At 44.1% G+C, this 27,188-nt stretch overlaps 2 protein-coding genes across 4 annotated transcripts in view; one reads left to right on the top strand and one right to left on the bottom strand.

The window, feature by feature from the left end:
- LOC142584937 (uncharacterized) overlaps nucleotides 1–23,408 on the bottom strand; it is a 33,896-nt gene extending 10,488 nt beyond the window's left edge. The window contains exons 1-2 of the mRNA XM_075695299.1: nucleotides 23,269–23,408; nucleotides 12,631–12,755 (exon numbers count right to left, since the gene is read on the bottom strand). Coding sequence (XP_075551414.1) covers nucleotides 12,631–12,755; nucleotides 23,269–23,373 — 230 coding nt within the window. The 5' untranslated portion in view covers nucleotides 23,374–23,408. The remainder of the gene's footprint in view (nucleotides 1–12,630; nucleotides 12,756–23,268) is intronic.
- Nucleotides 1–27,188, top strand: part of LOC142584934 (solute carrier family 41 member 1-like) — a 268,847-nt gene that overhangs the window by 167,848 nt on the left and 73,811 nt on the right. The gene's annotated exons all lie outside the window — the stretch shown is intronic.

Genomic DNA, 27,188 nt, shown 5'->3' with positions numbered 1-27,188 from the left:
ATGCGCGAGCACTTAAAGTTCGAAAACCAGCTACTGATAGCCAACTATCACTGCATTACAATAAATGCGGCTGCAAGCCGTCTTTTAAAGATGTGACGCATTTGTCAAAATATCATGATGACCGCGCACGTCTTATGACCGCGCACAATAGTGGCGAAGCATGTGTAAGCCTCCCATCCATTTCTCTCCTTCCGAAGTAGTTAGCCTTCATATCTCATTCATTGCAATTTATTGCCACTGGGTATGCTGAATTTCCATTGCTTTGTGATTTGAGATAGCAGTAGAAGGGTATGTATATGCAGATTGAAAGAATAAACGCACTTGGTTATTAGTCAGCGCTCTGGTCTGTGTCCCTCTCTTCGTCCTGTTGTTTAACGCTGTTTACTGCTCGTAAACGCAGAGTGAACTGCATCAAAAGTAGTCACACGTATACACAGCACAGGGCATTGAATTCATGTTTAAGGCTGCATGGTGCCATTCACGGCACCCATCACAGAGCGTGCAGAAGAACGCAAGCGAGTACTTCAACTATCTAGCTTACTCCCGGTGCTTAAAGTCGCAGCCATCTAAAACAACGAGCAACGTTAAAGAGCGAAATACCACGGTTTTCTATATTTTATTATGGTACGAAATGCTACAGCAAATGCGCAATATTTGTGACTTTACTTTTGTTTATGTTCATATATTTTCAACCAGCTCACATTTTTGCATGACCGGGCAGCGCCAAGGAATACGCTCGTATTTACTTCGAGATTTTTTCGCTAGCAAGTTTTCAAACAATATTTCAGTTTATTTAGACGGTTTCTAGTACAAGTCACCACGTACCACTATCTTAAATTCTACATGACTTGACTTGAATAGTGTTTTATTTCTTTTCGCATTGAAAAAGAGGAGACGGGACTAAAAGCTGAGATAGAGCTTGACGAGGGTCCCGCCCCCTGATACGTTTGACAGCAGAGCGCTGCAGAAACATCAAGAAAAATGCAACACTTGCAACAAAGTAATATTGAAAACAAATGCACTTTCAATAAAAAGAAAAATCTAGTATACAATTATGCAAAATACATACATACTTATATACACATACAAGTTCGCATTTATGCATATATGCGCACATGCAGATACATACCATATGTGCACAAGCAATGCAGACAGGTCTATATACACGTATGGACAGGTGTGCTAACACGCACTCATGAGTGTAATATGTGAATAAAAATATTATGGGATTCTAGACTATTTGGCATACCTGACATAAATAATCTTATTTTATTATCGGAGTTGCATAAAGGATCTAAATCTGCCTGTGCGAGTTAATTAAGTAGAATGGGTGCTGTAAGTGTTAACGATTGTTTATCGTAATTCGTCCGAGGTGTGCGTACGTGCCATTCCTCTTTATGCCTGCATCATGGATGCTACGGTTAGCTTTTAAATCGGCCAGTGAAAACACAATTGATTTATGAGACCTCAAGTATGACCTGTAGTTCAAAATTAAACAGTAGTGTATAAAGGGAATACAGGCAAGATTTCAAACATTGAGAACAGATTTGTCGTAGAAAATAAACGAGCGACATAGGCAATGTATCGCAGTGCTCTTTTCTGGAGCAAATGCAATTTAGTTAAGTTTATCTTGCTAGTAGTGCCGAAAACGGGGTCACAATATTGCAGAACCGACAATACTGAAGTATTTTAAGATAAAATTTTAATTTTAACAGGAAGAAAGGATTTCAATCGACCTATTATAACTGCAACAGAAGATAGATTTTTACTTACATGTTCCACGTGATCATTCTAACTTAAGTCTTTAGCGAATGTTACGCCTAAGACAATCTTAACAATCTCTAATTGGCCTGTATCTATTTTCATGTTAATTGTACTTCGTAAGTTTTTGCCTTTTTCATATACACAACAATTTTTGCCTTGTTGGTATTTATTCGCAAAATGTTTCCATCAGCCCGCCTTTAAATTCTCCTAATGCTCTGTTCCCCTGAAGCTGTAGCTCAGTTTCTGACGTAGCAGCGATTAGTATTGCTGTATCATCAGCATAAGAAATAAATTTTGTCTGTTTTCAGCTTTGTGGTAAATCATTTACAAACAATATGAACAGGAGTACTTGAAGGATGCTTCCCTGCGGCACTCCAACTCTTACAGACCGAAGACTGGACTTTTCCCTTTCCAACTCTACATATTTTGATCGATGCGATAAATAAGATTCAAATAGCTTGAAGGCGATATCACGGATACCATACGCTAGCAGCTTAGCAAGTAATATTTTATTATTTACAAGATCGAATAACTTGGAAAAATCTATACATATTCCCATAAGTAATATTTTATTGTTGAACGCTTGTAGAATGGTTTATTTATGAATAAAAAGAGCTGTTTCTGTGGAGTGACGCTTCCTAAAGCCATGTGGGAAATTGCCTAACAAATTATTTTTGTAAAGATATGATGCTATTTTAGCATGAACTATTTCTTCGATGCCTTTGGAAAATGCTGGTAGGATCGAAATTGGACGATAATTGCCGAGCAAATTTTTGTCACCTTTTTTAAACACAGGCTGCACTCGAGCAATTTGCATGTCTTTCCGAAATTGGCCAGACGATAGAATCAAATTGTAAATGTGAGTAAGAACAGGACAAATGATGTCAAGGGCATGCTTTATCTGTGTCCATGCACATGCACCCGGACATGCACCATTTGTGTCCTGCGATTTACTATTTTTAACACAGCTTATAAAAGAGAAAACCTCAGCACAATTCGTAGAAGTAAAGAAAAATGATTTCGCACTCATATTTTTATTGGGCAAGGCATCATAATCTGTAAATCATTACAGAGGTTAACTTGATGGATAAAGAAATCGTTAAAAGCATCTGCTATTGCTTCGCCAGATAGCCGTTTGCCTTGATGTAGAAAGTTATCGGAAATAATGTGAGGTTTAGCATGGCTTAGCAGAAAGCTTTGTCCATTTCATATCGGATCGCGTAGGTGCCGGTTTTGAAAATAAGTTTGGTAGATATAAGTTTTAGCTGTTCTCAGTTTACTTGTAAGTTTATTTCAGTAAGAGCCATATTCTTCCAAACTAGCTGGATTTTTATGTTTAACAAAATGGGCTTACAGCGCATTCTTATGCTTAATCATGTATAATGATTCATAAGTAACCCAAGGTTTACGAGCTTTCGAAGCTTTTTCTAACTTTTTAGTCCCCAATGTTCATGGTATAGTTTTTAAATGTAATGATGAAAGCGCAATATCCACATTCACTATTGTTTGATTTTAAAACATTGTCCCACTGATGCGAATTGATGGAGCTGCGAAAATCTTCCAGAGAACGTGCCGTTATGTCTTGAACATAGCAAATCGGTGTGCTCTTTTTTACTAAACGGAAGGTACTGTTGATTAGCATAGCAATACATAAATGGTGCTGATATCTGTATAAATTATATCCGCTATTACATCACCAAAGTAAGTGTTTGTGATGAAAATATCTAAGTAGCACGTGTTGTCGCACGAGTAGCACGTGTTGGCGCAGCGATTACATTGCTCAAATTGTTCGCGATTATCATGTCCTTAAATTGTTGCCCATAGTGCGTGTGCGTAAGCATGTCGGCGTTGTAGCCACCTCCTAAAAAAAGGTTAAAATTTTCCTCCGCTGCATGACTGAAAAGCATTCCGGTAAAACTCAAAAAGCGATTAAAATCACCGGAAGGTGGCCTGTAGATGACACAAAAAAGATTGCGGCGGTTTCGGAGTGTAATTACTTCGATATCTGAACTGAGAGCGAAAATCGCCCACAATTTCACATGTGATACCCTCCTTAAGAAAAATAGCAACACCGCCTCCGCATTTTCCTTACCGATTTCGATAAAAACTTGTATAGCAGAGAGGGCACACTAACACTTGTGACGTGTTAGTGTACCACGTTTCCATAAGCATTATAGCCTTGAACGGCGCATTTATGCTTTCCAGGAGCACTTCCATTTCATCAGTTTTATTTACTGATGAACGAACATTTTGGTGAAAAAACGACAGCGATGGTCTTTTTGCATTCATCAGTACGTTAACATTACCTAATAAAAACCCATAACGGAATACAAAAACATGAAAAAGGAAGACACAAAATCGACTGAGCTTTCCTACACGATGTTCCTTAAATCGTCCAGGCTATTTATGAGAACAGCAAACGTCCTAGCCAATTTGCGAAGAAATATCTTGCCCTTTTTTGTGCACGCATACTGCCCTTCATGAACATCCTAGTCTTGCGCGACTGCTACGACAGTTAGCGCTTTCTATACTTTCTTTCAAACATTTTTGTGAGGATAAATAATTCAGAAAAATTTCAATATTCCACATTCAAATATTCCACGCCATTTAGACAATTGAACAATGTGGGTGAAGTATTTCGTTTTAGTTATGTAAACAGTATTATTTAGCAATATTTGAGGAAAGTGTTTTTCCTTAACAAAAGGCGAAAAATTGCATCTGGAAATATCTCTATAGCATGATCTTACAAGTTAACTTCGTAATGCAAGAGTAAGATTGCGCGCGGACAGTAGCCCCTACGCTACTAAAGGCTACTGTACTGCCTACTGTAAATGCTTTCATGTTCCGAATCACCCAATAGTAAAATTTTTACAAGTAACTTACTTTGACTTACTTTCATATGTTAACGAAGTCGTGCTGGTGGCCACGCCCGCATTTTCATTGTAACATAAGTTACGAGAACGCAGCAAACGAGCGCTTATATTTGAAGAAGAACCGAAACGAGGCAATTATTAGTAGGAACGACGACAACTACGACGCTGACAGCTGTCCAACGCTTGGTTGAAGCAATGGCGGCCCCACAGAGGCGATGATGCTGCAACTACAATAGCAATAACGATAGTTACAACCTGGTGCTTACTGCTTCAAAGATAGTACAAGAGACCCGCCGTGGTTGCTCAGTGGCTGTGGTGTTGGGCTGCCAAGCACGATGTCACGGAATAGAATCTCGGCCATGGCGGCCGCATTTCGATGGGGGCAAAATGCTAAAACACCCGTGGACTTATATTTAGGTGCACGTTAAAGAACTTCAGGAGCCCCCAGAAATTGGTTTCAGCGCTTAGAACCACATTGTTTAACATTACAACAACTGACATCTCGCAATACAGATTTGAATACTTGGGGAGAGAGTCTAACGATATTGTAATTTTGCTGAGAAAACAACTTCTCACTTTCAACAAGGGCCAGGAATAGAGCATGAAGTATTCATAATAGCTGTCAATATAAATTTACGTTGAAGAGACTACCTTTCTAGAGTGTAGTAAGTAGGATGTCACACAGTTGATCTGAATAACAATTTGGCTCACAGTGGCTCACCCGAAATAAAAAAACTATTCACATTTGGAGCTCATACCACGATTAAGGAGTCGGGCCAGCTAAATGACTCTCAGCATAACGTCTGGAGTGTCATTGCAACACAAAAATTAGAGAGAGAATTACATATGTACCTTATGTGGCTAGTGTAATCACATTACTCCAAATAACGATGGGCTGGGGTACAGTGGTGTAACACTTGAAAGAAAAAGAAAAAACAAGAATAACTGGAAACACTATCGCTGCGGCCGCCAGCAGTTTACGCGCCGACTTCTCTGTCCTTGACAAAGTTCTTACGAACACCAACACAACAAACAAAATGAGCAGTAGTTTCAAAAATAATAGATCGCTGCCAAACGTGTTCACGCGCCGCATGGCCAGTTACATACATTATTCAGCTTCTATCTGCGGTGTCGTTTCGCGATTAGAAACACAACTTTTTTTCTACCGCATTACACCAGGTTAATTCAGAAGGCAGTGGTCCCGTCCCGCGCACAGCACTGATATTAGGGGTTTCATTGTTGGGAAAAACCTAGGTACCCATGGCCTAAGTCTAGGTTCCTGACATTTAGTGCTGCAACACCGAAATGTGACTGTGGCGTGAACTGAAATAGAGACTTCTGACTCATGTACTGACGTGGCTGCAGGAGTCAAATGGATGTCCACGAGGTGCGATCAGAGGTCCCATTGCTGGGTTCCTATCTGCCCTTGTCGTTTAGCGCAACGCATCATGGTTCGCAAGGCTGCCATGCCGACAAAGTTTTACGAGAAACATTCTGTCTGGAACCCCTGAGAACAGCCAAAAGTATATATGCCCGTCAACAAGATTTTTGTCTTTGGCGATCACTTCGAGACTCGGAAGATTAGCGTGGCAAATATCTACTACGACACTCACCCTGCAGGCGGAGCCTACAAAGCAACGAGTACGTCGAATGTGCACATGCCAAACCACTCTAATGACGACGGCTACGCGGTCCGTGAGTCCGGCATGGCGATTCTTATTCAAAAGTGAAATTTGGCAGGCTTAGCCTCCATAGACTGTGTGTCCGCGGATCAGCGGCGCTGCAGTCACAATGGTTACTTCAAAGTTAGCGAGCCGTGAATGCTGAGAGGTTCTACATAAGTCCAGAATAACTTTATCTTGGAGCAGCCACCACCGTGCCAGCAGCATAGCCGAGCACACTAGCCACGAGCAGCAACGATGGTGGCAAGAAATGCTTATCGAGTGCCCGCAGCTCTGGCCTCGCGAGCACGCAGAGGGCCGAACATATCCAGTCCCACATAAAGCAGTTACCAGTTACCCGTGCTCTCACGCGCTGGCTGTTTGAAAAAATCATGAAGAAAGCGATAAATGCGCTTTGGAAGCGCAAAGCCTGAAATACATTTGCTTGCCTCTTGACCAAAAAAGGCAAACCCCGTCAAGCGTAGTACGAAAATAAAGCGTAGTACGACAGTTCCAAATTATAATGTGACGTCGAGGCATGAGAAGACTACGAATTTTATGTCAGCTTCACAACAACGAAGCTCCAGTTGAGGATTGAAGAAGTAAGTAGAAGGAAAGATAGAGAGTAACACTGAAGCTTCCGGGAGCTGTATTGCTGTAGAAGCCGGCTTGCTGAGGCGACTCTAACTCGCACAAGCATGAAAGGTGCTACTTTACGAGCCAACTGAGTCAAATGTCAAGTCAAAGGCATTTACCGGAAACGATGTTTTTTGGTGCCGATAAATATCCGACTGCGGCGACGGCCTCGAATATGTGGCAGTGATCCTCAAATTGAGGAGCTAGCTGGTCGTGTGAATTTTCCGGTAGATATATCTCACGACAAACTAATAGTAAATGGAGGCCGACCAAAGAAAATTAGAAGCCTCTAAATGAAGAAGCAGAGTGAAGAAGAAAAAAAGATAGGTTCCTGGCACCACTATCGGTGAAATTTCAAGCTGTAAAGTTTACGATTGCGAGCACGAGAAGAACAATTCCGCAAGCAAGATGCACGTTCACTTTTTGTAAAATCTCCGTACATATAAGGCATTGTGTAAGGGGGGTGGTACAGAAGGATTAAAATAGTATATAGGTCATATAGGAAAACATAATAGACATACATTATTAATAGACAGTGGAAAAATCTATAGACATCTTATACAAGCATTAGAGCATAGTACAAAAACAATAGGGTCGGTAATGTACATATTAGAAAAAAGAAAAACAATACAGTTGTTTCCCTAAACAATGAAATTGGTTAAGAACAGGTAGGAGTGAAAGGTAGCAGCAAGAGGTAGGAGGCAGGATTGTCACCAAGAACATAAAAAATACAGGAATGACGCGACAAGCAAACGCGTATGCCGATATGAAATGAAAACGGGAATTATATGGAAGACGGAGAAAACTCATACCGAGAAGAGAGACGAACAAATAAAAAACAAAGCACAAGCATGCGTGATGTTTCAATTCCGTGTCATCGAACGAAGAATGGATGGAACACCATCCAACTATATACATATATAGAAGTGATTGCTCTAATGACGTAACAACAATCATCGTAGAAATGTCGCATAAGCAGTGGAAGCACCCCTCTAAGAGGATGTCTTCCTTCGCTAGTCTGTTCATCCATCCTAAACTTATTAGATAAGAGTGCTGCAGAACGTAAGACATACCTACAGCGTGAACGCCAGAACAGACGATGAAGCGCTGCAATCAACTTAGTTATGGGGAAAGAACACAGCGGGAGTGAAATCGTGAACGAAAATGACAACGCACAGAGAACTTTGCAGTACTCTTTCGTAAATATGGAATTCCAACTCAAGCCTTACTCGTAAGCTTTTACTGATTGAAATGATTTGAATATTGACGAACAGGACCGTTAGAGTGGGTGATAGAATAAAGTAAAAAAACTACATCAGATTTGAGACGCTTCACGGACGCTTCACGAATATTCAAGGATACGCTCCGCTATATGGGTATCGGGGTCCAGTTTCTGGCAGCTGTTGAATGAAGCAAGTTCCCTGGATTCAGGAAGTTATTCTGCAGGAATGATCTGCAACTGCAGTGTAACCACCGAGCGGACGTTTAAACTCTCGGAGTGAAAAAAGACAGATCAGCAACGATCACGACAAGAGGCACCTATCTTGATAATGCACCAAGCAGTCAACTTGACGGCAGGCAGCTGACTAAGCTTGCAAACGGAAACCTTTTCACGAATGTTTACTTGAGTGGCTTCGCTTTTGCACGGGCGTGGTAATCTAGAATATAGTGGACGACGACGGTTGAGGGCTGTATACACACCGTTATCATTAGGATTAGAGTTTAAAATAAAGAGAAATATCTGGACAACTATGGCGCCGGTTTCGCTTCCTTACAATATCTTCCAAGTTAGCGTGCACCAAATGTACCAAATGAGTTTTCTAGACATATAAATATTGAAAGAGCCAAAATATATGATGTTGTTCCAAGAAAAAAAAATATATTTACGACATTGACGACTCAAGGTCACGTTTATACTAAAAATGCATAAGGCAAAAGAGACGTTCTGAAATTTTTACTTCCATGCGTGCAGAACGCGGTGCTTGGTTTCTCTTGATTTGCTAGGAATTGCGGTGGTTTCGGCAGCAAGCGAGAGGTTTTGAAGGAGTGCCGTTGTCTTCCACAACATTTGTAGTTTACACTAGCACAAGGTAGAAACCTTCTAAGTCTTTATGCCATACACGATGCAAAAAGACAACGCTTTCTTAACCTGTAGAAAAGTGCAAGGTGTGTTTCTACTGTTACAGCATAGATCTATTTCACTCTATACCTTTTGTGAATTCTAAATATGTCTAGCACATAAGCGCTGTCATTGCTGTCGAATATACGCTAGCGGTAGTACGGCGGGATACTCATCTGCTATTGCAGCAGAGCGGAATGCAAGGATTGATTTCAGTTCTTAGGTTATGTTCATATGACAGATAAGCTGGCCACCCGCTGGCGCATAAGCTGAAGCAAGCTGCTAGCTCCGAATGAAAACAGTTTTGGAGTAACGGCCAAAGTGCCACACCTTAAGAAAATTTGAGAATTCGTGCCTAGAAAAATAAGTCAAGACGTGATTTCTGATTCCGTCTCTGACGTCATAATCTTCTTCTCTATATCTTTCTTGAAAAAATGTTGTCTTGGCGCTACACAGATCGCGAAGGTTGCAATACGCCGCCATTCAAAGGGCATGTGGCCTTCTATGAAAGCTTCGCTACCTCTTTAAATATACCTTGGACACCGCTTCTGGGTCTTTATCGAGATGTCAGCGTATGCCATAGTAAGGAAATCACCATCGTAATTAACACATGACAACCATCTGAAGGGGCTTGATGGTTTTGGTACGAGAGAAGCGTCTGTGCAATTAGGAACCAATTCCTAGCTCTTAATGGGATCCATTTAGTACGCTAGCTCCTATGTGATTTCGAGAGTGCATTAATAATTTTAGAGGCGTAATGAAAACGCACGACTGTCCTCCGACATCGCTGACCTGGATGGGATCCCTGGCAAAGCTAAACGAATTTTAATAGACTATGCCAGGCGCGATGCCACAGAGCCTTTCGCCACGTGCTGTCGGAGATGTCTCTTATGTTGTTTTTATTTGGGAACACTCTAGTATACGTTATTCACTTTCTGGCATGTAGACACCTGGCAATGAAGAAAAAAAAAACGTCTGTAGCCTAATAGGAAGATAATTCGGTTCCAGCGCTGGGGTGCTGAGCTTCGAATCCCGTCGCTGGCTGCGCTTCGTTTCCTTAAGAAACCATCAGATGGCAGTCAAAGAAAGCATCGCTTTGAAAAAAAAAAGCTACCTGGCATATATCATGTAGAAATACGCTTCTTAATTGCACAATTTATTTTTAGGAGTAATCCGCCATTTTTTCGTGCCGAGTTTAACCGGTTGCACGTTTGGGTTGAGCCATGAGTTAATGTTATGGTCGCCCCAAAGGGGTGTGCTGGCTGTCAGTGCGGTCGTCGCTGCTTTCGCGAGAGCCTCGCAACTGCTGTGTGTATGACCAATGTTGGTGTGATGAATTGTTAGTGGGAATGACAAGAAATAGTACTCAGTAACTTCCGATGAAAGATAAGAGCACTTAGCTATAAAGCTTCAATAATTATTATAGCATCAAATCTTTGGCGAACGCCTTCTTTTTTTTCTTCATTATAATGTGTCAGTAAAACTTCGCTATTCTGTCATCGGCCTGTGAGCACGATATTTTTTCAAACCATGAGAGAGGTAATATGCATTTCAATATGTGCAGCCTATTGCTAAAAGAAAAATAACTACAGTTTGTCGTTATTTATGAGTATAGACACTTTTCAACAGGCGGCTCGCTCACTGCAAATAGAAGATGCTTGCACCACGTCGAACCTAAGGGGCTTCAAGAGGACCATTTTTCACCGTTTAGCGTGGTGATACGCTAACCAATGTTGTACACACACCATATAACCGCTCCCTTGTGGTAGGCAGTGAATTTCTACCACGCGCAAGGCCGACTTTCTTGTGGACATGTTCAAGCAGTTTTGGTAAATAAATTCGCATCGCAATCCAGCCATCATGTAATCGCGCTGGCCCTCTGCTGCCACCGCTGCGTTGCCATTGTAGTACACAGTTACGAGGCGTTGCCTACACAGTGTCACCACCCTAAACGCCGGCGTAGCTTTCGAGAGGCACTAGCCTGGCCTAGAGGCTAAACAATTATCGCCTCAAGATCGATCGCCGCTTCACTGCGGTGCTTCGATTCCCGGTCGCGTTCCATTATGAGAGGGGGGGGGGGCCGTTTACGTGAAGAAAAGAGGCATACTTCTGAAGCTCTAATTAGAGCACAGCTCAGCGTCTTCTGGGAAAGGCAAATGGGAAGAAAGCCGATAGAAAAATGAGACAGGGATTACAGGGGCAAGGTGCCATCCCATAGCAGAACTGTCAGTGGACGACAGCAGACCACTCTTCCGCTGGACAGCGAGGTGTCCTCCAAAAATTCATTGAAGACATGGCTATGCAGTGTCGGGTGGGAAAGACACAATCCTTGATTGCGCATGTACGAATCTGGCGGAGGCTAGCAGCGAGTTTTACTCGTTGGTTGCGTGTGCTGGGCAGTGACGCAGGAAGCGATCCTGTGTTTCTTCGGCCCCGCAGTGTACAGGCAGATGAGCAGCTACTTCCTAGTCAGCCATAGCAGGCAGCGGTCCAGCAGCAGCCAACTGGAACTCTCAGCAGAGCTTATTGATCTTCCTGGGGAAGCTGCTACTGGGGGCAGTGGCAGGCGTTTGTCTCCAGCAAACCGAGAGTCTGGGTGGCAGCTTAGCACCAGGTATTGCAGGAGATGCCTCGATGAATTGGATGAAATTACTGTATTGCTGACTGCTGTTGATGACTTGTGAACCCGCTTGGCCAGTGCGTCTACTTCCTTACTACCTGGTATCCCTACATGAGATGGAATCAAGTGGCGGGTGACGTCGAGCGTGCTTGCCGGGACGACACATAGTTTTGTGGCCAGGAGTGCTGTGCTGAGGCCGGGTTTCCTGGATTCTTGGGGGTCAGCAAGGCAGCACGTGAGTCACACAGCACTGCAACTAGTTGCGTAAGGGAGATCCTCGGTGATTAGGTCTGCAGAGCGATGCAGACTAGTGATTGTTGCAGTGGTTGTACTCGCTGCAAACTACAGGATTGGAATACAAAACCACCCCTCAGAATATATTCATGTGGACTTTAAGCTTTGCTCTACCAGTATCCAGTATAGGAGACACGTTTTTCAAGGTCAACAATTCGTGAGCCACAAGTCGAGAGGCTTAACAATAATGTGTCTTTCTGAGCCTGGAAAAGGTTACTACAATAATGACTGGTATGACAGTAATTCTGATATAAAAGCGCGGCTAAAAGTACGCACTACTCTGCCTTAAAAAAGGAACGTTTAGCCGGCCCTTGTAGTACCTACACCGTACGTGATGGACTAAACCATATGGACAAGCCGTAATAAATTCGGTAGGATGAATATGCGATTTGCGCGTCACTTTTGAAGGTTTGGCCAAACTTTCTTGCCGTTCGCACACTCATCGTAGGTGACAAACGGCGAAACAGCGACTTGCTGAGCAGCACCAGTGGTCATGCGCGGCCGTTGTAAACATAGGCTGCGGACGCTGACTGAAGCAAGAAATGGGCACTTTACCACGCGACCGAACGTGAGGTCACCTGCTGGAGTACTGAGAAAAGGGTTTATGCAATTATTCTTGACCTAAGGAAGTATAATAAATCAATATTATGTAGAGGTACTTACACTGTGCAGCCCGTTTCAGTGAGCTCAAAATCGTAATGTGAGCTGTTCAGATATAGTTTATTATAGTACTTGCACTGGCCGTAGGATATCTTGTACACATAGATGTTTTCTGTAGTGTTGAGTAGCTGCAAGGCGCAAACAGTTGCAGGTGTTTTCTCTGAGAAGCATGTATTTGTATGAGGTGTACAAAAGCCGCTTGAAAGACATAGGTAATATCATAAATTTCTGGGTATAGGTCACATTGGTAATAATCTTAAACTATGAATTATTAGTCACCCTTTTTGAACCTTTCCGTGTCAAGGAAGAGTCACACTCGATCGTCTTGGTGCTTCCGCCAAAATATGACAATGACGAATGTGACTCGTTCCCAATTTTCTATTCGTGGACTGAGTGCCACAGACAACGTAGAGTGAGTTCATCCTTTTGGTTTGAATACTGCGCTATTGAATGGTGCTAATTCCTACCTGCCCCCAAAAGAAAACTTGGTGCGAATCACAAAATCAGTTGTTCGTAAGTGCGCTTTACAACTGGCCGGTCCACTTCGCTAATATTGTATGCAGCATCAGGACTGACTGGAATTTGCAGTTAACTACACTGCAAGTGTAAGATAATTTTAAGGACGTCCTGAGGACGCAGTTACGAAGCGTTTTTATTCATAAGTGTTCCTTTCCATCTGAATGGCTGTCTTCGCGAATCATATTCCAGCATCAGGATTGGCAGAAACTGCGCTAACAAAAACACTAACGAAATACCTTTTTGTGAGTACCAGTCCTTCTTTTTAAGGGTGCAGTTTACAGAACGGTTAAAGAAGTCTGATTTTTGGGAGTTTTAAATCTGGCGGTACGGAAAGAGGTAGCTCCACGGCTGACGGTGGCATTTTTCAAAGCTAGAATCGAGGCGTTCCTGGGCACTCCTTCAGCTTAGGTAAATAATTAGGACTGAAAACCAATAGTGGTTTCGTGTCTGGAGTTTCAACTTACTATTGACGTTAGTGAGAAAGATTTAGTTCGTCTAGTAGGCGTTCTTGATTTAACGCGGCTCATCAAGAACCCTTTGTACCGGCATCTCTGCAATTTTCCTTCTTCACTTCGGATTAATCGTTCATCCTATGGAGTACAGAAGCCCGCCTGACTGTTGCTCAAAGAAATGATCTTTTTCCTAGAATGCTTCCCTGCCATTGCTTATCTGCAACTCATTAACAGGAAAAATAATTGGAAGTAAACCACAACAGCAAACTGAAGAAACGAAGCAGTGATATTGAAGTTTAGATAAAAATTTTTGGAAACTTCATTGAAAATATAGGAAAACATCGGTTCTTTTAAAAAATATTCATATTGAAAGGGTGAAGCCATTTTATAAAAATGCTAAATTATGCCTAGTGGTAACTAAAGCGACAGAGAAACCTGGTTGTTAAAATTCCAGGAAGTGTTTATGACATATAATTATAACATCGCAGGTTCCAGTGGTTTGTAATGAAAGACAAAAGTTCATTTTCCTAAATTCCTAGATGGTATACCGGGCCACAGACTCTTCTAGTCGTCTTTATGTCCTCAAGGGAAGGGCGCATGAATTTAAACGTACTTTGCGAGACGTTCATATATAGGAAAATATACACGCACGGACACACGGTGACCGGCGAGGATTTGAAATCAGGCCCGCTGATTGCCTATTCGAGATTTTACCTCTCGGTCACTCGTTGTTTGCTCTCATCTCTTGCATTATTTTTAAACTGAGGCTCAAAAAAACAGCAATGATGATGACAAAGTCACAGTCTCTCCCGAAAGGAGAAACATCGATTGTGATAGCAACTTATAAGACAGCCTTACGAAGTAAGGATAGTCGCTTAATTTTCCGCATACACCTGTAAAAATTCGCTTACTAATTCAATTACAAGCATTGTGTTAGGCGCGCACAGGCAAACATATATACATCGAACTCGATGGCCGCGTAAACTCGCTGGCAGAGCCCTGGAATGAAGAAGAGCGGCAGCAACAGGGAGTGACTTGACCTTTGTGATACCTGTACCTTCAATGCGAAAAAACCGGCGAGAAAAAAGTGCACACGAAGCTGTCGCCCTTCGGCGCACGTAGGTTCTGTACTCATCGCAGATACTGTTCAATACAATGCCCGCACGACAGCGCTCAACCACGCCATAGGCAGCTGCCGCTTTAGTAGAAAGCCCCCTGCCCCCTGGTTTCTTGCGAACGATGGAAGACGGCGTGTTTCCTTCCCAGCTTCCTCCCTTGAGCCTGCGAGATCGAACCACCCATCTTCGGCTCACCATCGCATGCTTTTACTCGCGCCTACAGCATACGGCGCCGGTTCCGTTGTTAGCGCACTTGAACTGTATACGAGACATCACAGCCACGGGGGGGGGGGGGAAGGGGGGAGGGGGCACGATGGCGACGATGGCTGCGGGATTATGCCAGGGGTGTCCTTTAATTGCTCTTGAAATAAAAGATGCCTGTAGACGCTACCACTTCGGCAGGCGTACGTACGCGCTCTAGAATGGTCTATGCGCTGTGGAAAAAGTGCAATTAGGTATTTACCTCATTCACTTTTAGACTGGTGGAAAAGACATTGTATTAAAATACGCGGGGTGAAATTATGAAGCATTTCTCTTAGAAAAATTATGAATATCTAAATACTGGATGCAAATCGTTGTATTCCCAACTGCTACGCTCCTTCCTTCGAAACTGTAGCTGAGGTTTCTTTGCCAGACACTACCATGCTACCATGACTCTGGTCGGGACGGCTAATAAAAGTGCCAAGAAGGACAAATTCCTTTATATCAAAATACGCAGCAATTGCAGTGGCGGTGCAGGCCCCAAATTGTGCAGACCCAATGCCGGTGTTCCAATCTGCGCGAAGCGAAGCTTTCGCAAAGCGTTTAGTGAAGTACTGCAAATTTGTCTGTTCCATTTCTGCGCCTTTTGGACAAAACCAAACTGGCGGACGCATGTGGTCTCGCGTATCCTTCCTAAGCGACGTGAAGAACTGTTCTTTATTTTAAATGTACTGGCCACCCCTTGGCTATTCCCCCGTTGACGGTATGTTGCATAGAGTAGGAATCGTTATCCTAATCAATACACGGCGTTAATCATAAAGAGCTTGTTGGTGTTGGCCCTATGTGTAGTGCCACCTTCACCCGCCGTGGTTGCTCAGTGCCTATGGTGTTAGGCTGCTGAGAACGAGGTCGCGGGATCGAATCCCGGCCACGGCGGCCGCATTTCGATGGGGGCGAAATGCGAAAACACCCGTGTACTTAGATTTAGGTGCACGTTGAAGAACCCCAGGTGGTCAAAATTTCCGGAGTCCCCCACTACGGCGTGCCTCATAATCAGAAAATGGTTTTGGCACGTAAAACCCCATATATTATTAGTAGTGCCACCTTCTTGTCCGCTCTTCCGTTATGGTCATCTTACACAATATGAAAAGCATCAACGTCAAATTCAAGACGCGGACACGTTTTTCGACGGATCACCAGCGATGGGTACGTGCGATAACATCGAAATCATGATCATCATCTGCACGCTGTGATTATCTCAAAGGGATAGTCGCCGTTGGCATGAATGTATCGCCCTGTTTCCTACACACCCCCGGGCCCCCGTTGTGGATAGGAGCTATTGAATGAAAATCATCATCCTAATCAAGATGCATACACATTTTGCCGATACCCAGCTGTGCGTATGAACCATAGAATGGGTGTCATAATTATCATCAACACGCAGTGATCATCTCGAAGGGCTAGTTGGCGTTGGCACGATGTGTAGCGCCCGCTTCCCGACCAATCCCCTGTTGTGTGTATGGCCCATAGTTTATAAATTGTCATCATAATGAACACGCCACGATCATTTCAACGAACTTGTTTCTATTGGAACTAGAGAAGCCTACATGCAGGTGTCGAGTCTCTAGGCATCACAATATCAAACCTCTAAAGTACTTCGCGTCTATAACTCCTCTTACTGACGAAGACTGTTCAGTCATAAGCAGTCGCGGTACTAGACAGGAGTATCAGTCATACGTTATCAGTCACCTACGTTAAGAACTGCCGGTTCTGATGGAATTTTAGGTTACTTTTGCAAATCCATTAGGTCCTATTGAAGGTCTGCTCTATACTGAATATATTTTAATGAGTTGATAACTTGAGGCTTTACCACAGCGTTTCACAAAATGCTACAATAAGTTAATACCTAACAGTACTGACCGAGAACTACGTTCTCTTGAGAGTTATAGACTGATTACATTGTGGAACGCTGACTACAAAATTTTTAAAATTATTTTGTCAAATCGTTTGCCGGTTTCGATGCCAATTGTTATTGTTCCTCATCAAACATGTATAAAAAACCGCTTCATACAAACTAACATACACGTCGCCCATACAGCTCTGCAGTACTGCTTCACTTCTTACGAACAATTTGCGATGATTCAAAGAACCTGGTGAAATGCTTTTCATCGAGTCCGGCATTTTCTTTTCTTTTATCTTCTATAACACACTAGTGTTCCAGGTAGCTTAAAGGGAAGCTGAAACGGTTTTCAATTTCCATGAATTGCTGGGATTGGGAAGAACAGACCTAATAATTTACGGTTCCGAATGTTTTTCTTAGTTTTGTTAATATAAGGGGCGATAATCCGAATGTTTTTCTTAGTTTTGTTAATATAAGGGGCGATAATCGCTTTCCAAATCCCCCCGGCGGACACGCCCCCATTGCTTCACGGAGCGCCGGTGAAGTGGTTTCCAGAGGAGAGAACCAGCGAGAGTGACGTCATTCGCGGCGACCGAGCTGCCGGGCCGGCATGCTGGCATGTACTGGCATGCCTCTTTCCGTCCTGCGCTTTACTGAACGACGCTACGAGATATCTGCCGCCGCCGCCGCTCACGTTTGTTTTCTTTTGCGATTTTCGTAAAATGTTCTTTCGTGAAACTACCCGTCGCGGCAGGTTCACGTGCATGCTCGCGCGAGCAAACGCCGCTGGCACGCTGCGAAGCATCGACGGAAACACGCACAGTAATAAATTTTGGTGACCGGACTTCGTGCGTAGCTTCCACAGCGTTGCACCTGAGGTATGAAATGGAGTACAGCCTTGCCTAGTGACATTCGACGTTCGGTTGCAGTTATCGTGTTTACCACACGGCGGTGCTAAACCGCCTAATATCTTTATGTCAGCACTAGCATGGAGCACGCATACCCATTCTTGATCGAGCCACAATCGCAACGTCGTCGAACCATAGTATGAATATTGCACATATAATACCTCTGGCCATCTCTGGATGTGTATGATAAGCAACTTCCATGACTGTACCTCGAAGTACTGCATGTGCGCGCTTTGGAACGCGGCACTTATGTTCGCGATCGTGTATCAACACTCAAAAAACCACGGGACTTTAGACAAGCAGCGGCAAGGTGCTTCACATCGCGGAATTGCACCCGCGTTTACAATCTAATCAGAAGTTAGTGCTTCGACATTCTTCCAGCAGCAAGTTCCCAGTGACACTTTAGCGCATTTTTTCTCCCGTCATTGGAACGTGCAGCTACATGAAAAAAAAACATACGTACCAGCTAAGATTTCCAACGCGCGAGAAGGTACACAAATAGCTGTCGCTGTTGCCACACTCAATATCGCCGTTACCGCCATTGCCGTCATCGTTTTCGGTATCGGCTGTCGGTTCGAACATGTAGTACGGCGAAAATACAAGCTGTCCGAGACCGCGAGAACGTTCCATAATGCTTACAACTCAGCTATGAAGCCAGAACAGAACAGCGTGCTACGCTCTGAAACGGCGGCGTGCGGCGGTGCCGACCGGCAAGATGATGATGATGATGATAGCAACTTTATTGTACCGCCGGATAAGGAGGCCCCTACTCCCCGTCCCCGGCACACAGGCCTTGGGGTCGGGGGCCGGAACCTCCGCGATTAGAAGCAAGCAAAGAGGTCTTGACTCTTCGCGGCTTCTTCCGCCAGGCGGATGGCGTGTTGCTGTGGAGTAGGGTCCTCGCTCCGCAGCAGGGCTTCCCAGGCCTCTCTACAATTTATGTTTGCTTTAGCCCCTGGTGAGCTAGCGCATTCCCAGATTATGTGATCGAGGGTCCCTCTCGCCCCACAGTGTTTGCACTCATCGGTTTCTCTATCATGCATAACATGGTATGCCCAGACCGGGTTTACGAAGTTCCCAGCTTGCAGGCGCCGCCATGCGACTGCCTCTCTATTGTTTAGACTTTTATCCGGTGGTGGCACCAGTCTCCTGCGTAGCCGATAATTTTCGACAATTTCCGTATAATTTTGCAGACGCTCGTCCATGTTCCGGCAGTCGGGCGGTTCCACAGCCACCCGGAAATAGAGAGCTCGGGCTAACTCGTGGGCCGCCTCGTTGCCAGGAACGGACGTGTGTGCAGGGGTCCAAATTAGGCTAATTTTTCTGTTCAGCCGTCTACTGGCCAGAACCCTTGCCGCTTCCGGCGAGATCCTGCCCTTTGCAAAATTCCAGATGGCCGTTTTGCTATCGCTAATTATGAAATTTGCTTCCGTTCCCACGCAAGCAAGCGCTATCGCAACTTCTTCAGCCGTTTCCGAGTTGCGGCTTCTAATGGTGGCGGCCGATACGGGGGCACCTCGGCCGTCGACCACCGAGGCGACCGCCGCACCCGACTTGCCACTTGCCGCGTCCACGTACGCAACCGACTTGCTGTTCATTGAATCGAAGCGTTTGATTAGTGCTTCTGCTCTTTTTTCCCTCCTCTCCGTGTTGAATATGGGATGCATGTTACGAGGAAGGGGGGGGATGATTATATTTTCTCGGCAGTCCAGCGGGATGTTTGTCTTGCCTCGTAGTCCCCTATCTGTTTGCAGGCCTACCATTTCGAGGATAGCTCTGCCCGTGGTCGTTCGGCTTAATCTTTCAAGCTGCGAAATTCTGACAGCCTCCGCTATTTCGTCCCAGGTATTGTGCACCCCCATAGAGAGGAGCTTTTCTGTGGAGGTGGTTATTGGTAAGCCTAAAGAGTGCCGACCGGCAACTGCCGCGATTGACGTCACAGAGTCCCCGACCAATCACGGGCAACAGCGGCGTTCTTGCGATGCCCTGAGGCGCTGGTGCGCGTTTTCTTGAAAAAACAGCCGCTTGCGTTTGTTTCCGCCCTTTTTGAACCAGATATTCGTGTTCAGGGGACTCAAAACTGTAGAATGCCGCTGAGAACTCATTTTTTTCGAAAAGTGTTTCAGCTTCCCTTTAATGGCGTTCTATTTTGTTATACAGTCATAATAGAACTGGGTTCGTTATCACTGGTAGCCTTTAAGATTGTGTCCACATCCGTTCTTCATTGAAACAAGGATTTTTTATGTCCCCGCACTTCCTTAGAACCACCCTGTTTGGGTATATTGAGCTGCACCCACGTTCGCGGTCCTAATGTACTGGGTAATGAGCTGAAAGTGTTAGCATAGGCTGACGATATCCCATTCGTTTCTAACAACAAGTCCCACATTGATATAACTCCGAACCCACCGTGGTTGGTTAGTGGCTATGGTGTTGGGCTGCTAAGCACGAGGTCGCAGGATGGAATGCCGGCCACGGCGGCAGCACTTCGATGGGGGCGAAATGCGAAAACGCCCGTGTACTTAGATTTAGGTGCACGTTAAAGAACCCCGGGTAGTCAAAATTTCTGGAGTCCCCCACTACGGCGTGCCTCATAATCAGAAAGTGGTTTTGGCACGTAAAACCCCATATTTTTTTTTTTTAAATTCCGACTATCATATAGGTGCTTGGTACTGTCTACTGTGGGAAAACGAAGAAACCTAAGAGCTCTGGACTGTGGTTTACATTTTGAGCAGTTACATCATTACATTGCGCGCATTAAGTGATACTGTGTGCTACCTAAACATCTGGGTGTTCCGCTGCATGCCTGCCAGTTAAGTGCACACTACTCGAAAGAGAGTGTTGCAGTGCATGATCGCTATACAAATACCTTTGTCCTGCAGCGTCTTCGAATATTTGCAAGCCTCCAGCATTTCTTTGGCAACCAAAACTTTAACTTTCTCTATAATGCTGGTTATTCACTGCGAACGGCTTTACGGTTGACGTTATCACAGAATTTTTTTATGTATATGGTGTTCCCGCCTTGAACCTAGAAGACAGGATATCATTTTTTCGACCACTGAGTCCGTTTCGGTTAGGCTTGGCCCATTTGTATGTGGGATAGTTACTCTCGGGGTTTCTCGTTTGATGGGAAAGCATAAAATGGCCTATTAGGCGAGAAAGCTTCCGTCTGTCGTCTGTAGAAGTGAAACGGCGTGTATATTCCCCATTGGCTGAAACGCCCCTTCATGAGCACGCTGCAACGGAATTCCTATGGACTGGTCTACCCCGTCACCAACGCGCCTCGACATAGCAGAATAGCAAAAGCGAACACCTGCTGCCACGATACCACGCCAGGTAATGTCTAAAGGAAGAGGCCATGGCCGCAACGCCCCGTCATCGTCGCTTTCGCTCTCGGAAGCCCCGGCGCGGTTTCTCACAATCCTCACTGGGCTTACGTTCAGCGCACGCCTGCCGGTATCCGTGGCCACTGCTGCTTCCTCTCGTTGCGCAGGACGAACAGTAGCATGCGACGTTGGCACCGCAAGCTACTGCCTCTGGCTGCGTCGAGCACCACGTACCGCTATGGTATATTACTTGCAGCGCAAAACTCGAAGCCCCGCTCATCAGCGTCATCAGCACATTATCAGCACATTATCAGCTCATCATCAGCGCATTAATTCTTCCGCATTCAAAACTTATAAGACGTGCTTAGGTGTCCTCGGATTTTTTGTCGGGGTACCTCTCATATTATATTACGAGCCTTCTTGAATGTTAAACTGACTCATCTCGAGCTAGAATTTGTGTTGCCTTATAATTTTCTTTCTAGACCTTGTTTAACAGGGTTCATGCATTAGGTTTGTCTTTCAATCGCTTTTCTGTCTGTTCGTTTTATTGCGATAGCAATTATAAGGACACTCCAGGCGCATTTCTGCCGTCGCCTTGAGGTTCCGAATAAAGTCCGAGGGTGATAAAATCGTCGCCACTCGCCGTATGCTCTATGCGCGAGTGAAAGTGTGCCAGAGAGGGCCGGCGAACGTGGCTCAATCTCGCGCAGGAAAGCGAGGAAGGTGGTGAGGAAGCGCGCCGTTTTCCTTTGCGCGCAATGCTTCGGAATGGAGGGTAGGGAGGACGGTTGCATGCCTGGGCGGCCGGGTGCACCAACCCGGGTGGCTGTATCAGTGAAAGCACCTGTGGCAGGGACAGAGTCTGGAGCACTGTGCTTTCGCCGCCTAGTTCGCGTTGATGCGACACGCAACACAAATATCAATTTTCTGACTGCTGCTGCCACGCTTCATGACACCAGTGTTTTGACAGTAAGCTTCCGCGGTCATCGAATGAGATGTCATCACGTTTGCTTCTTAGCAGTTGTTAAGCTTGTTAGTGTGGTTAGTGTCCCTGCGTTTACAAGTTTACACGGCGGATAAAACCACTATCCTTACTTCGTGTAGATGTTCACTAATTTCCTATCGCAATCGATGCTTCCCATTTCGAGCAAAACCGACTGTCTTTAAGTATGATGTGCTGTGTCATGAAAAAGAAATAGGATCTATGCCGCTCTATTGATCGATATACATCGTATTACTAGGACATCATGTATTTGCAAGAGCGCGAAAATCCAAGTATTCCCTCCTGCAAGAAGTTCTCTTTCGGACCAATTAAACACAGAAAAGTTTCCACTTAGAACATGGCTTCGAAAATAAAATGCTTTTGTTTTCTCAAATAATTGTGCACATTGTAAGACACCAGATGCAATCGAACTCTGAATTATTGATTTTAAAGATGCCATTTAATTCTGGAATTTTGTCCGTAGAAATTACAAAAAAAGACCTGAATCAAAATTTTCACATTTTCCGATAGCTGTTGTTTCCTGTGATGACATACAATTTGACATGTTTTTGCTGACAAATAGTGGATAACCAACCGACCGCATTGCTGAAAGAATCGCAGAAAAAAATACGAATTTCCCCAGCAGCCCATTTCTCGCAGATGATCATGTACTTGAACGACATTTACGATCAAAATAAGTGCCATCCGGACTTGCATACACATTTGACTAAGTGTTTAACTTCTTCGCTGAAGTCATTATTGTGATGGAAAGTTTTTATTGTGTTTTCACGTTTTTTTTTTTTTAATGTATGCTTGGTGACCTATCATTGCTTATGTGAATCTGATGCTCACATAATTGTGAATAGTTCGTGTACATGCTTAATTTATATTCATTGTAATAAATACCAGGACATAAAAGAAAAAAATGAGTATGTAGCCTAATTAATAAATCGTCGTGTTGCTATGCTGGCAGTTCGATGTTCAGATCTTGTCGCAAGGTAGGTTTCATTTTTTTTTTTTAAGTGAATGTGGATCTGCTCGCTGACAACCCTACCACTTACCTACCGAAAGACCGATTGGCCCAACTGAACAGTAGGATGGTAGAAAAAAAACATCTTCGCCTAAAAACATTTGTCTACCCATCGCTCTGCGCCTTAGTTTCCTTGCAAGCTCCCCAAAATAAGCTGGGGCCAAGTTTATGCGAACGAAAGCAAGTAACATATGACAACAATACTTACATCAAGAAGCTTTTGCAGCGAAGCATCAGTTTTAAACGAATATGCATCGCACAGAAGTGGACCTACGCAGACTCCGAAGGCAAAAATGAACGTTAAGGTAGCCATGTTTTTGCCCTTCTTAAGCGCTGCACAGAGGCAAGTTCCCTACTAAGGTTCGCAAACCGCGAAACAGCGTCGCAATTTATATAAGCGCTAAGAATGAACCAGATATACTCATTCTACGTTTTGACACATTCTTATGTTACTATGAAGAAACATTCTAGCGCACGTTGTCAAGGAGTACATCTGTCATCACTTTCATAGCACCAATGTGACATTTATTGAACACCCGTCTTCTTAAGAATTCCACATTTCCATATGTTGTGTTCTTTTAAGCTTGGAGTTGAGGAGGATGAACTTGATGGCAGCAGTAACTGCGGGATTGATGATCAACAAATAAGGTCTCATCTTTCAAGTGTGAAAATCCTCGAAAACAGTACATTTATATACAAGACAAATACTCACTTTAACACGCCCAATGCATGGTCAATGCTCCCTATTCACACATTGCTTCACTTGGCCTGCAGAGGCACTGGCGCATGAAGGGTCGAGCAAGTATGTAAATGTGAACAGGACAAGCTATACCACACGTTGCAGTTTATCGTGGCGCAATATGCGCAGTAATACTGGTCACTCTGTTTCTCAAAGTACTCACTAATACTTTACAGGTTATCCGTTAGTGCTGCTAGAAACACTCCAAAACGTTATGTGTAATTTTTCATGGCGTCCTAATATAACTGAATTTTTCTCGAAATTTTTATTGGGAGACAAACAGGGTGGCTAAAGGTTGGGGTTGACGTGATTGTGAGACGTATAACGGGCTACAAGAGAATTCATTACCACCGTTTCGCCTATGTGGTTGCATAACTAAATTCTTATGAAGTGGCGCTGCTGCTCTGGGAATAATCAAAGATCGCCGCAATACTATAGTATCTGCAGATATTACGATTTATGTAATTAGTGTACTACACCAAAAAATACAGAAGTGTGTAGTTCACTTGCACTATCTGTAGAAAATTACTTTTACGCGAGTTCCAGGGCCTTTGTACAAGGGTATAATGTACTCTTAGCATGGTAATGTTCAATAAAGGGGCTCACTATCAAGATTTCTCGCACTTATAAATAGAAGCTACGTACTAACCCTCATTCAAATAATCTTTATTATGGCGCATATGCTGACAAAATTTCTCTACCTATATATTAGAAATACTATAGTCACCTTTCCTCAAGTAATGTTTTATAAAGAAGCATACTCTAACAATTTGTGCACCTCTAAATTAACATCTATATAGTAGCATTTATCATACATACACGTACCGTTTGAATTGTAACGTTTGGCATAGGCATACATTCTTCTAAGTTATCGCCCGCGCGTCTTTCCGCGAAAGTCCCTGAATTTAGGGCTAAGCCTCTTCAGCCATCTGTCAAAACTCAGCACAGCGCACAAGGGTCACTGCTGCGCCGCTGTTTTCAGCTTTATGAAGGATGCACCATTGTGCGGGCTGTTTTGAAGCAGCATTCCTAAGAGGCAGATGGTCTGCACCTCAGGAATGCTGACACTGTTGAGGCGAATGTCAAGGGTGACAGGCGGTGGTGAAGCCTGAGCAGAACACTTGGCTTTCCTTTTAATTATGAGCAACTCGGTTTTTCTTGGTAAACAACTGAGCCCCAAGTCCTCCAACACTGACTGTATGGAGTGACAGGCCTCCTCACTAGCTCTCACAATTTCCCTATCAGCGCCTTTGCAGTGCCAGATACCAACACCCCCTGCGTATGGGGAGTTGGTGATATTGGAGATGGATGCCAGTTTCGCAGGAAGCTGGAACCTAGATTAAATAGTAGGTTGGCTGGCTGGCTGGCTGGCTGGCTGGCTGGCTGGCTGGCTGGCTGGCTGGCTGGTCCGTCGGTCGATCGGTCGACTGGTTGGTATGTAAGGTTTAATGGCGCAAAGATCACGGCTATGATGCGCGAGCCACAAGTTTGTGCTTAATCAATAGTTTTGTGAAACGGACGAAAGAAATAAGACCGTGTTTTACACTTTATCTAAAAGACATGTGGCCTCCAAAAACTTAGAAATATCTTTGATAGGTACTAGTGCATGTTCTGATAGTAATAAATTTGGATGAAACGGAGTTGGTGTTTTGTATAGTTGATGAAAATAATTTTCTCTTTCTTTTGCGAAGGCTGGACCTGTGATAAAATGGTGATTCAGAGCTAGAGGTTCCTTGCAATGTACACACTCCACTGCTCCTTCATCTCATTGTAAAAATTTGTGAGATAAGCGGGTGCGTCGTATGCGAAGGAGACTTAATTTTACTTCAATAAAGTGCTCTTGGTGTTCCCACGATTTCCATTCTTGTAGAATAGGCTTCTCTGTTTCGATTTTGTTGTGTACCCTGGAGTCCTATTGCTCCTGGCACTTTTAGTTGAATGCTGTGCGACGTTTGTGTATACAATTTTTGAAAGGTTTTGTTTGTCGTGATTACTGCTAATTTCTCTTCTCTTTCATTTCCAGGAATACCAGTAAGGCTAGGCAGCCAGGCCACGCGTGTTATTTTGCCGTGTTCTTCTGCTCTTCGCAGCATCCGCAAAATGTCTCCCAGAAACGGCTCACAATCTGATTTTATATTTCGGGCTTTTAATGCAGTTATAAAATCGGTGTATATAACTGCTTTTCTGGAATTCCCAGATAATATTTCTTTTTCGCCTGTAAATAAGGCATCTTCTTCTGCTGTAAAAACGAAGACAAACCGTGGTAGTCTAACACCAGGTTCCAATTGTTTGGATACTACGTCACTTCCAGTATGTTTTTGTCTTTTGAGCCATTTGTATAAAATTCGGTAGGATAACTATATTTGCTTTTGTTCCTCTTTGTGAGGTGCCAAGGCAAACTCACAGAAATGTGCGAAATGTGCGGAGAAAGAAGAGCCCTGTAAAGGTGAGAGCCATTTTGGAAGAACGAGCAGTCTTCGTCCTCGGGGACGGAAAACCCTTCAGACTGAGACACAATGCGTCAACTCGTCTTCACGTATTTCTTTTATTTTTGCTCGTCCCCATGCCCCGCATTAACCATGGCACGAGAGCTCCTCCAAACCTCTTTTTTGTAGGCGTCTGTGCGCAGCATAGCTTCGCAGACGATGCTACCACAATATTTGAAACAGGAATTTCAACACTCCTGGCGTGAGATGTGCTTAGGACGTATTTCCAGAGGGTGCCAATGCTGCACTGCTGGTCGCGAGATTACATGACCGCTTCCCTATCTCAAGCTACAGGAACAGCCAGTCCGCAGGCAACAGGCAACGTTTTTATTATTTTTCCCAGCTTCCAGCGAACTCTAGGCACAGTTTCATCTTTCAGTAGCAGGCTTATTATGGGCGTTTCTTAGCCAATTCAGACACGCTTAATACCAAAGCTTCCAGAAGGTTTCTTGAATTTTTTGCCATTAACTCCACGTTTCAAGCAGCTCAGTATGCGTCGTAGGATCAACGTCGAGTGTTTTTAAATTGGGAAGGACAGTGGGCCTCCGACGCCGTAAGAAATGAGCGGGAGTTAACACTTCTGGTTCATCCGCTGTAGCCTACAGATATGTTCAGGAGCGACTGTTTTTGGTGGCTTCGATTTCCATTCGAACAGTGGATATCTACTCGTAATTGATGAATGATGGGCGAAGAACATTTCTCAGACGGTAGTTGACAGATCGAACCACGCACTCTCAAAACACACCCCAACAAGGAGCGCGTTCTGTCCCAAAGTTCCACAAGAGACCATACAAGTAAAAATAGCCTCTAACTGAAATTCCCCGTAAGAGTCCATACAATGCACCAAGCTCTTGCGAAGCACGCCTAAAACATGAAGCATTGCGAGAGTAAACAGTACGAGGG

This window comes from Dermacentor variabilis, chromosome 6, assembly GCF_050947875.1.
Source record: "Dermacentor variabilis isolate Ectoservices chromosome 6, ASM5094787v1, whole genome shotgun sequence".
NCBI lineage: Eukaryota > Metazoa > Arthropoda > Arachnida > Ixodida > Ixodidae > Dermacentor > Dermacentor variabilis.
The sequence above is the reverse complement of the archived record's forward strand: the minus strand, read 5'-3'. Positions and strand labels throughout refer to the sequence as shown.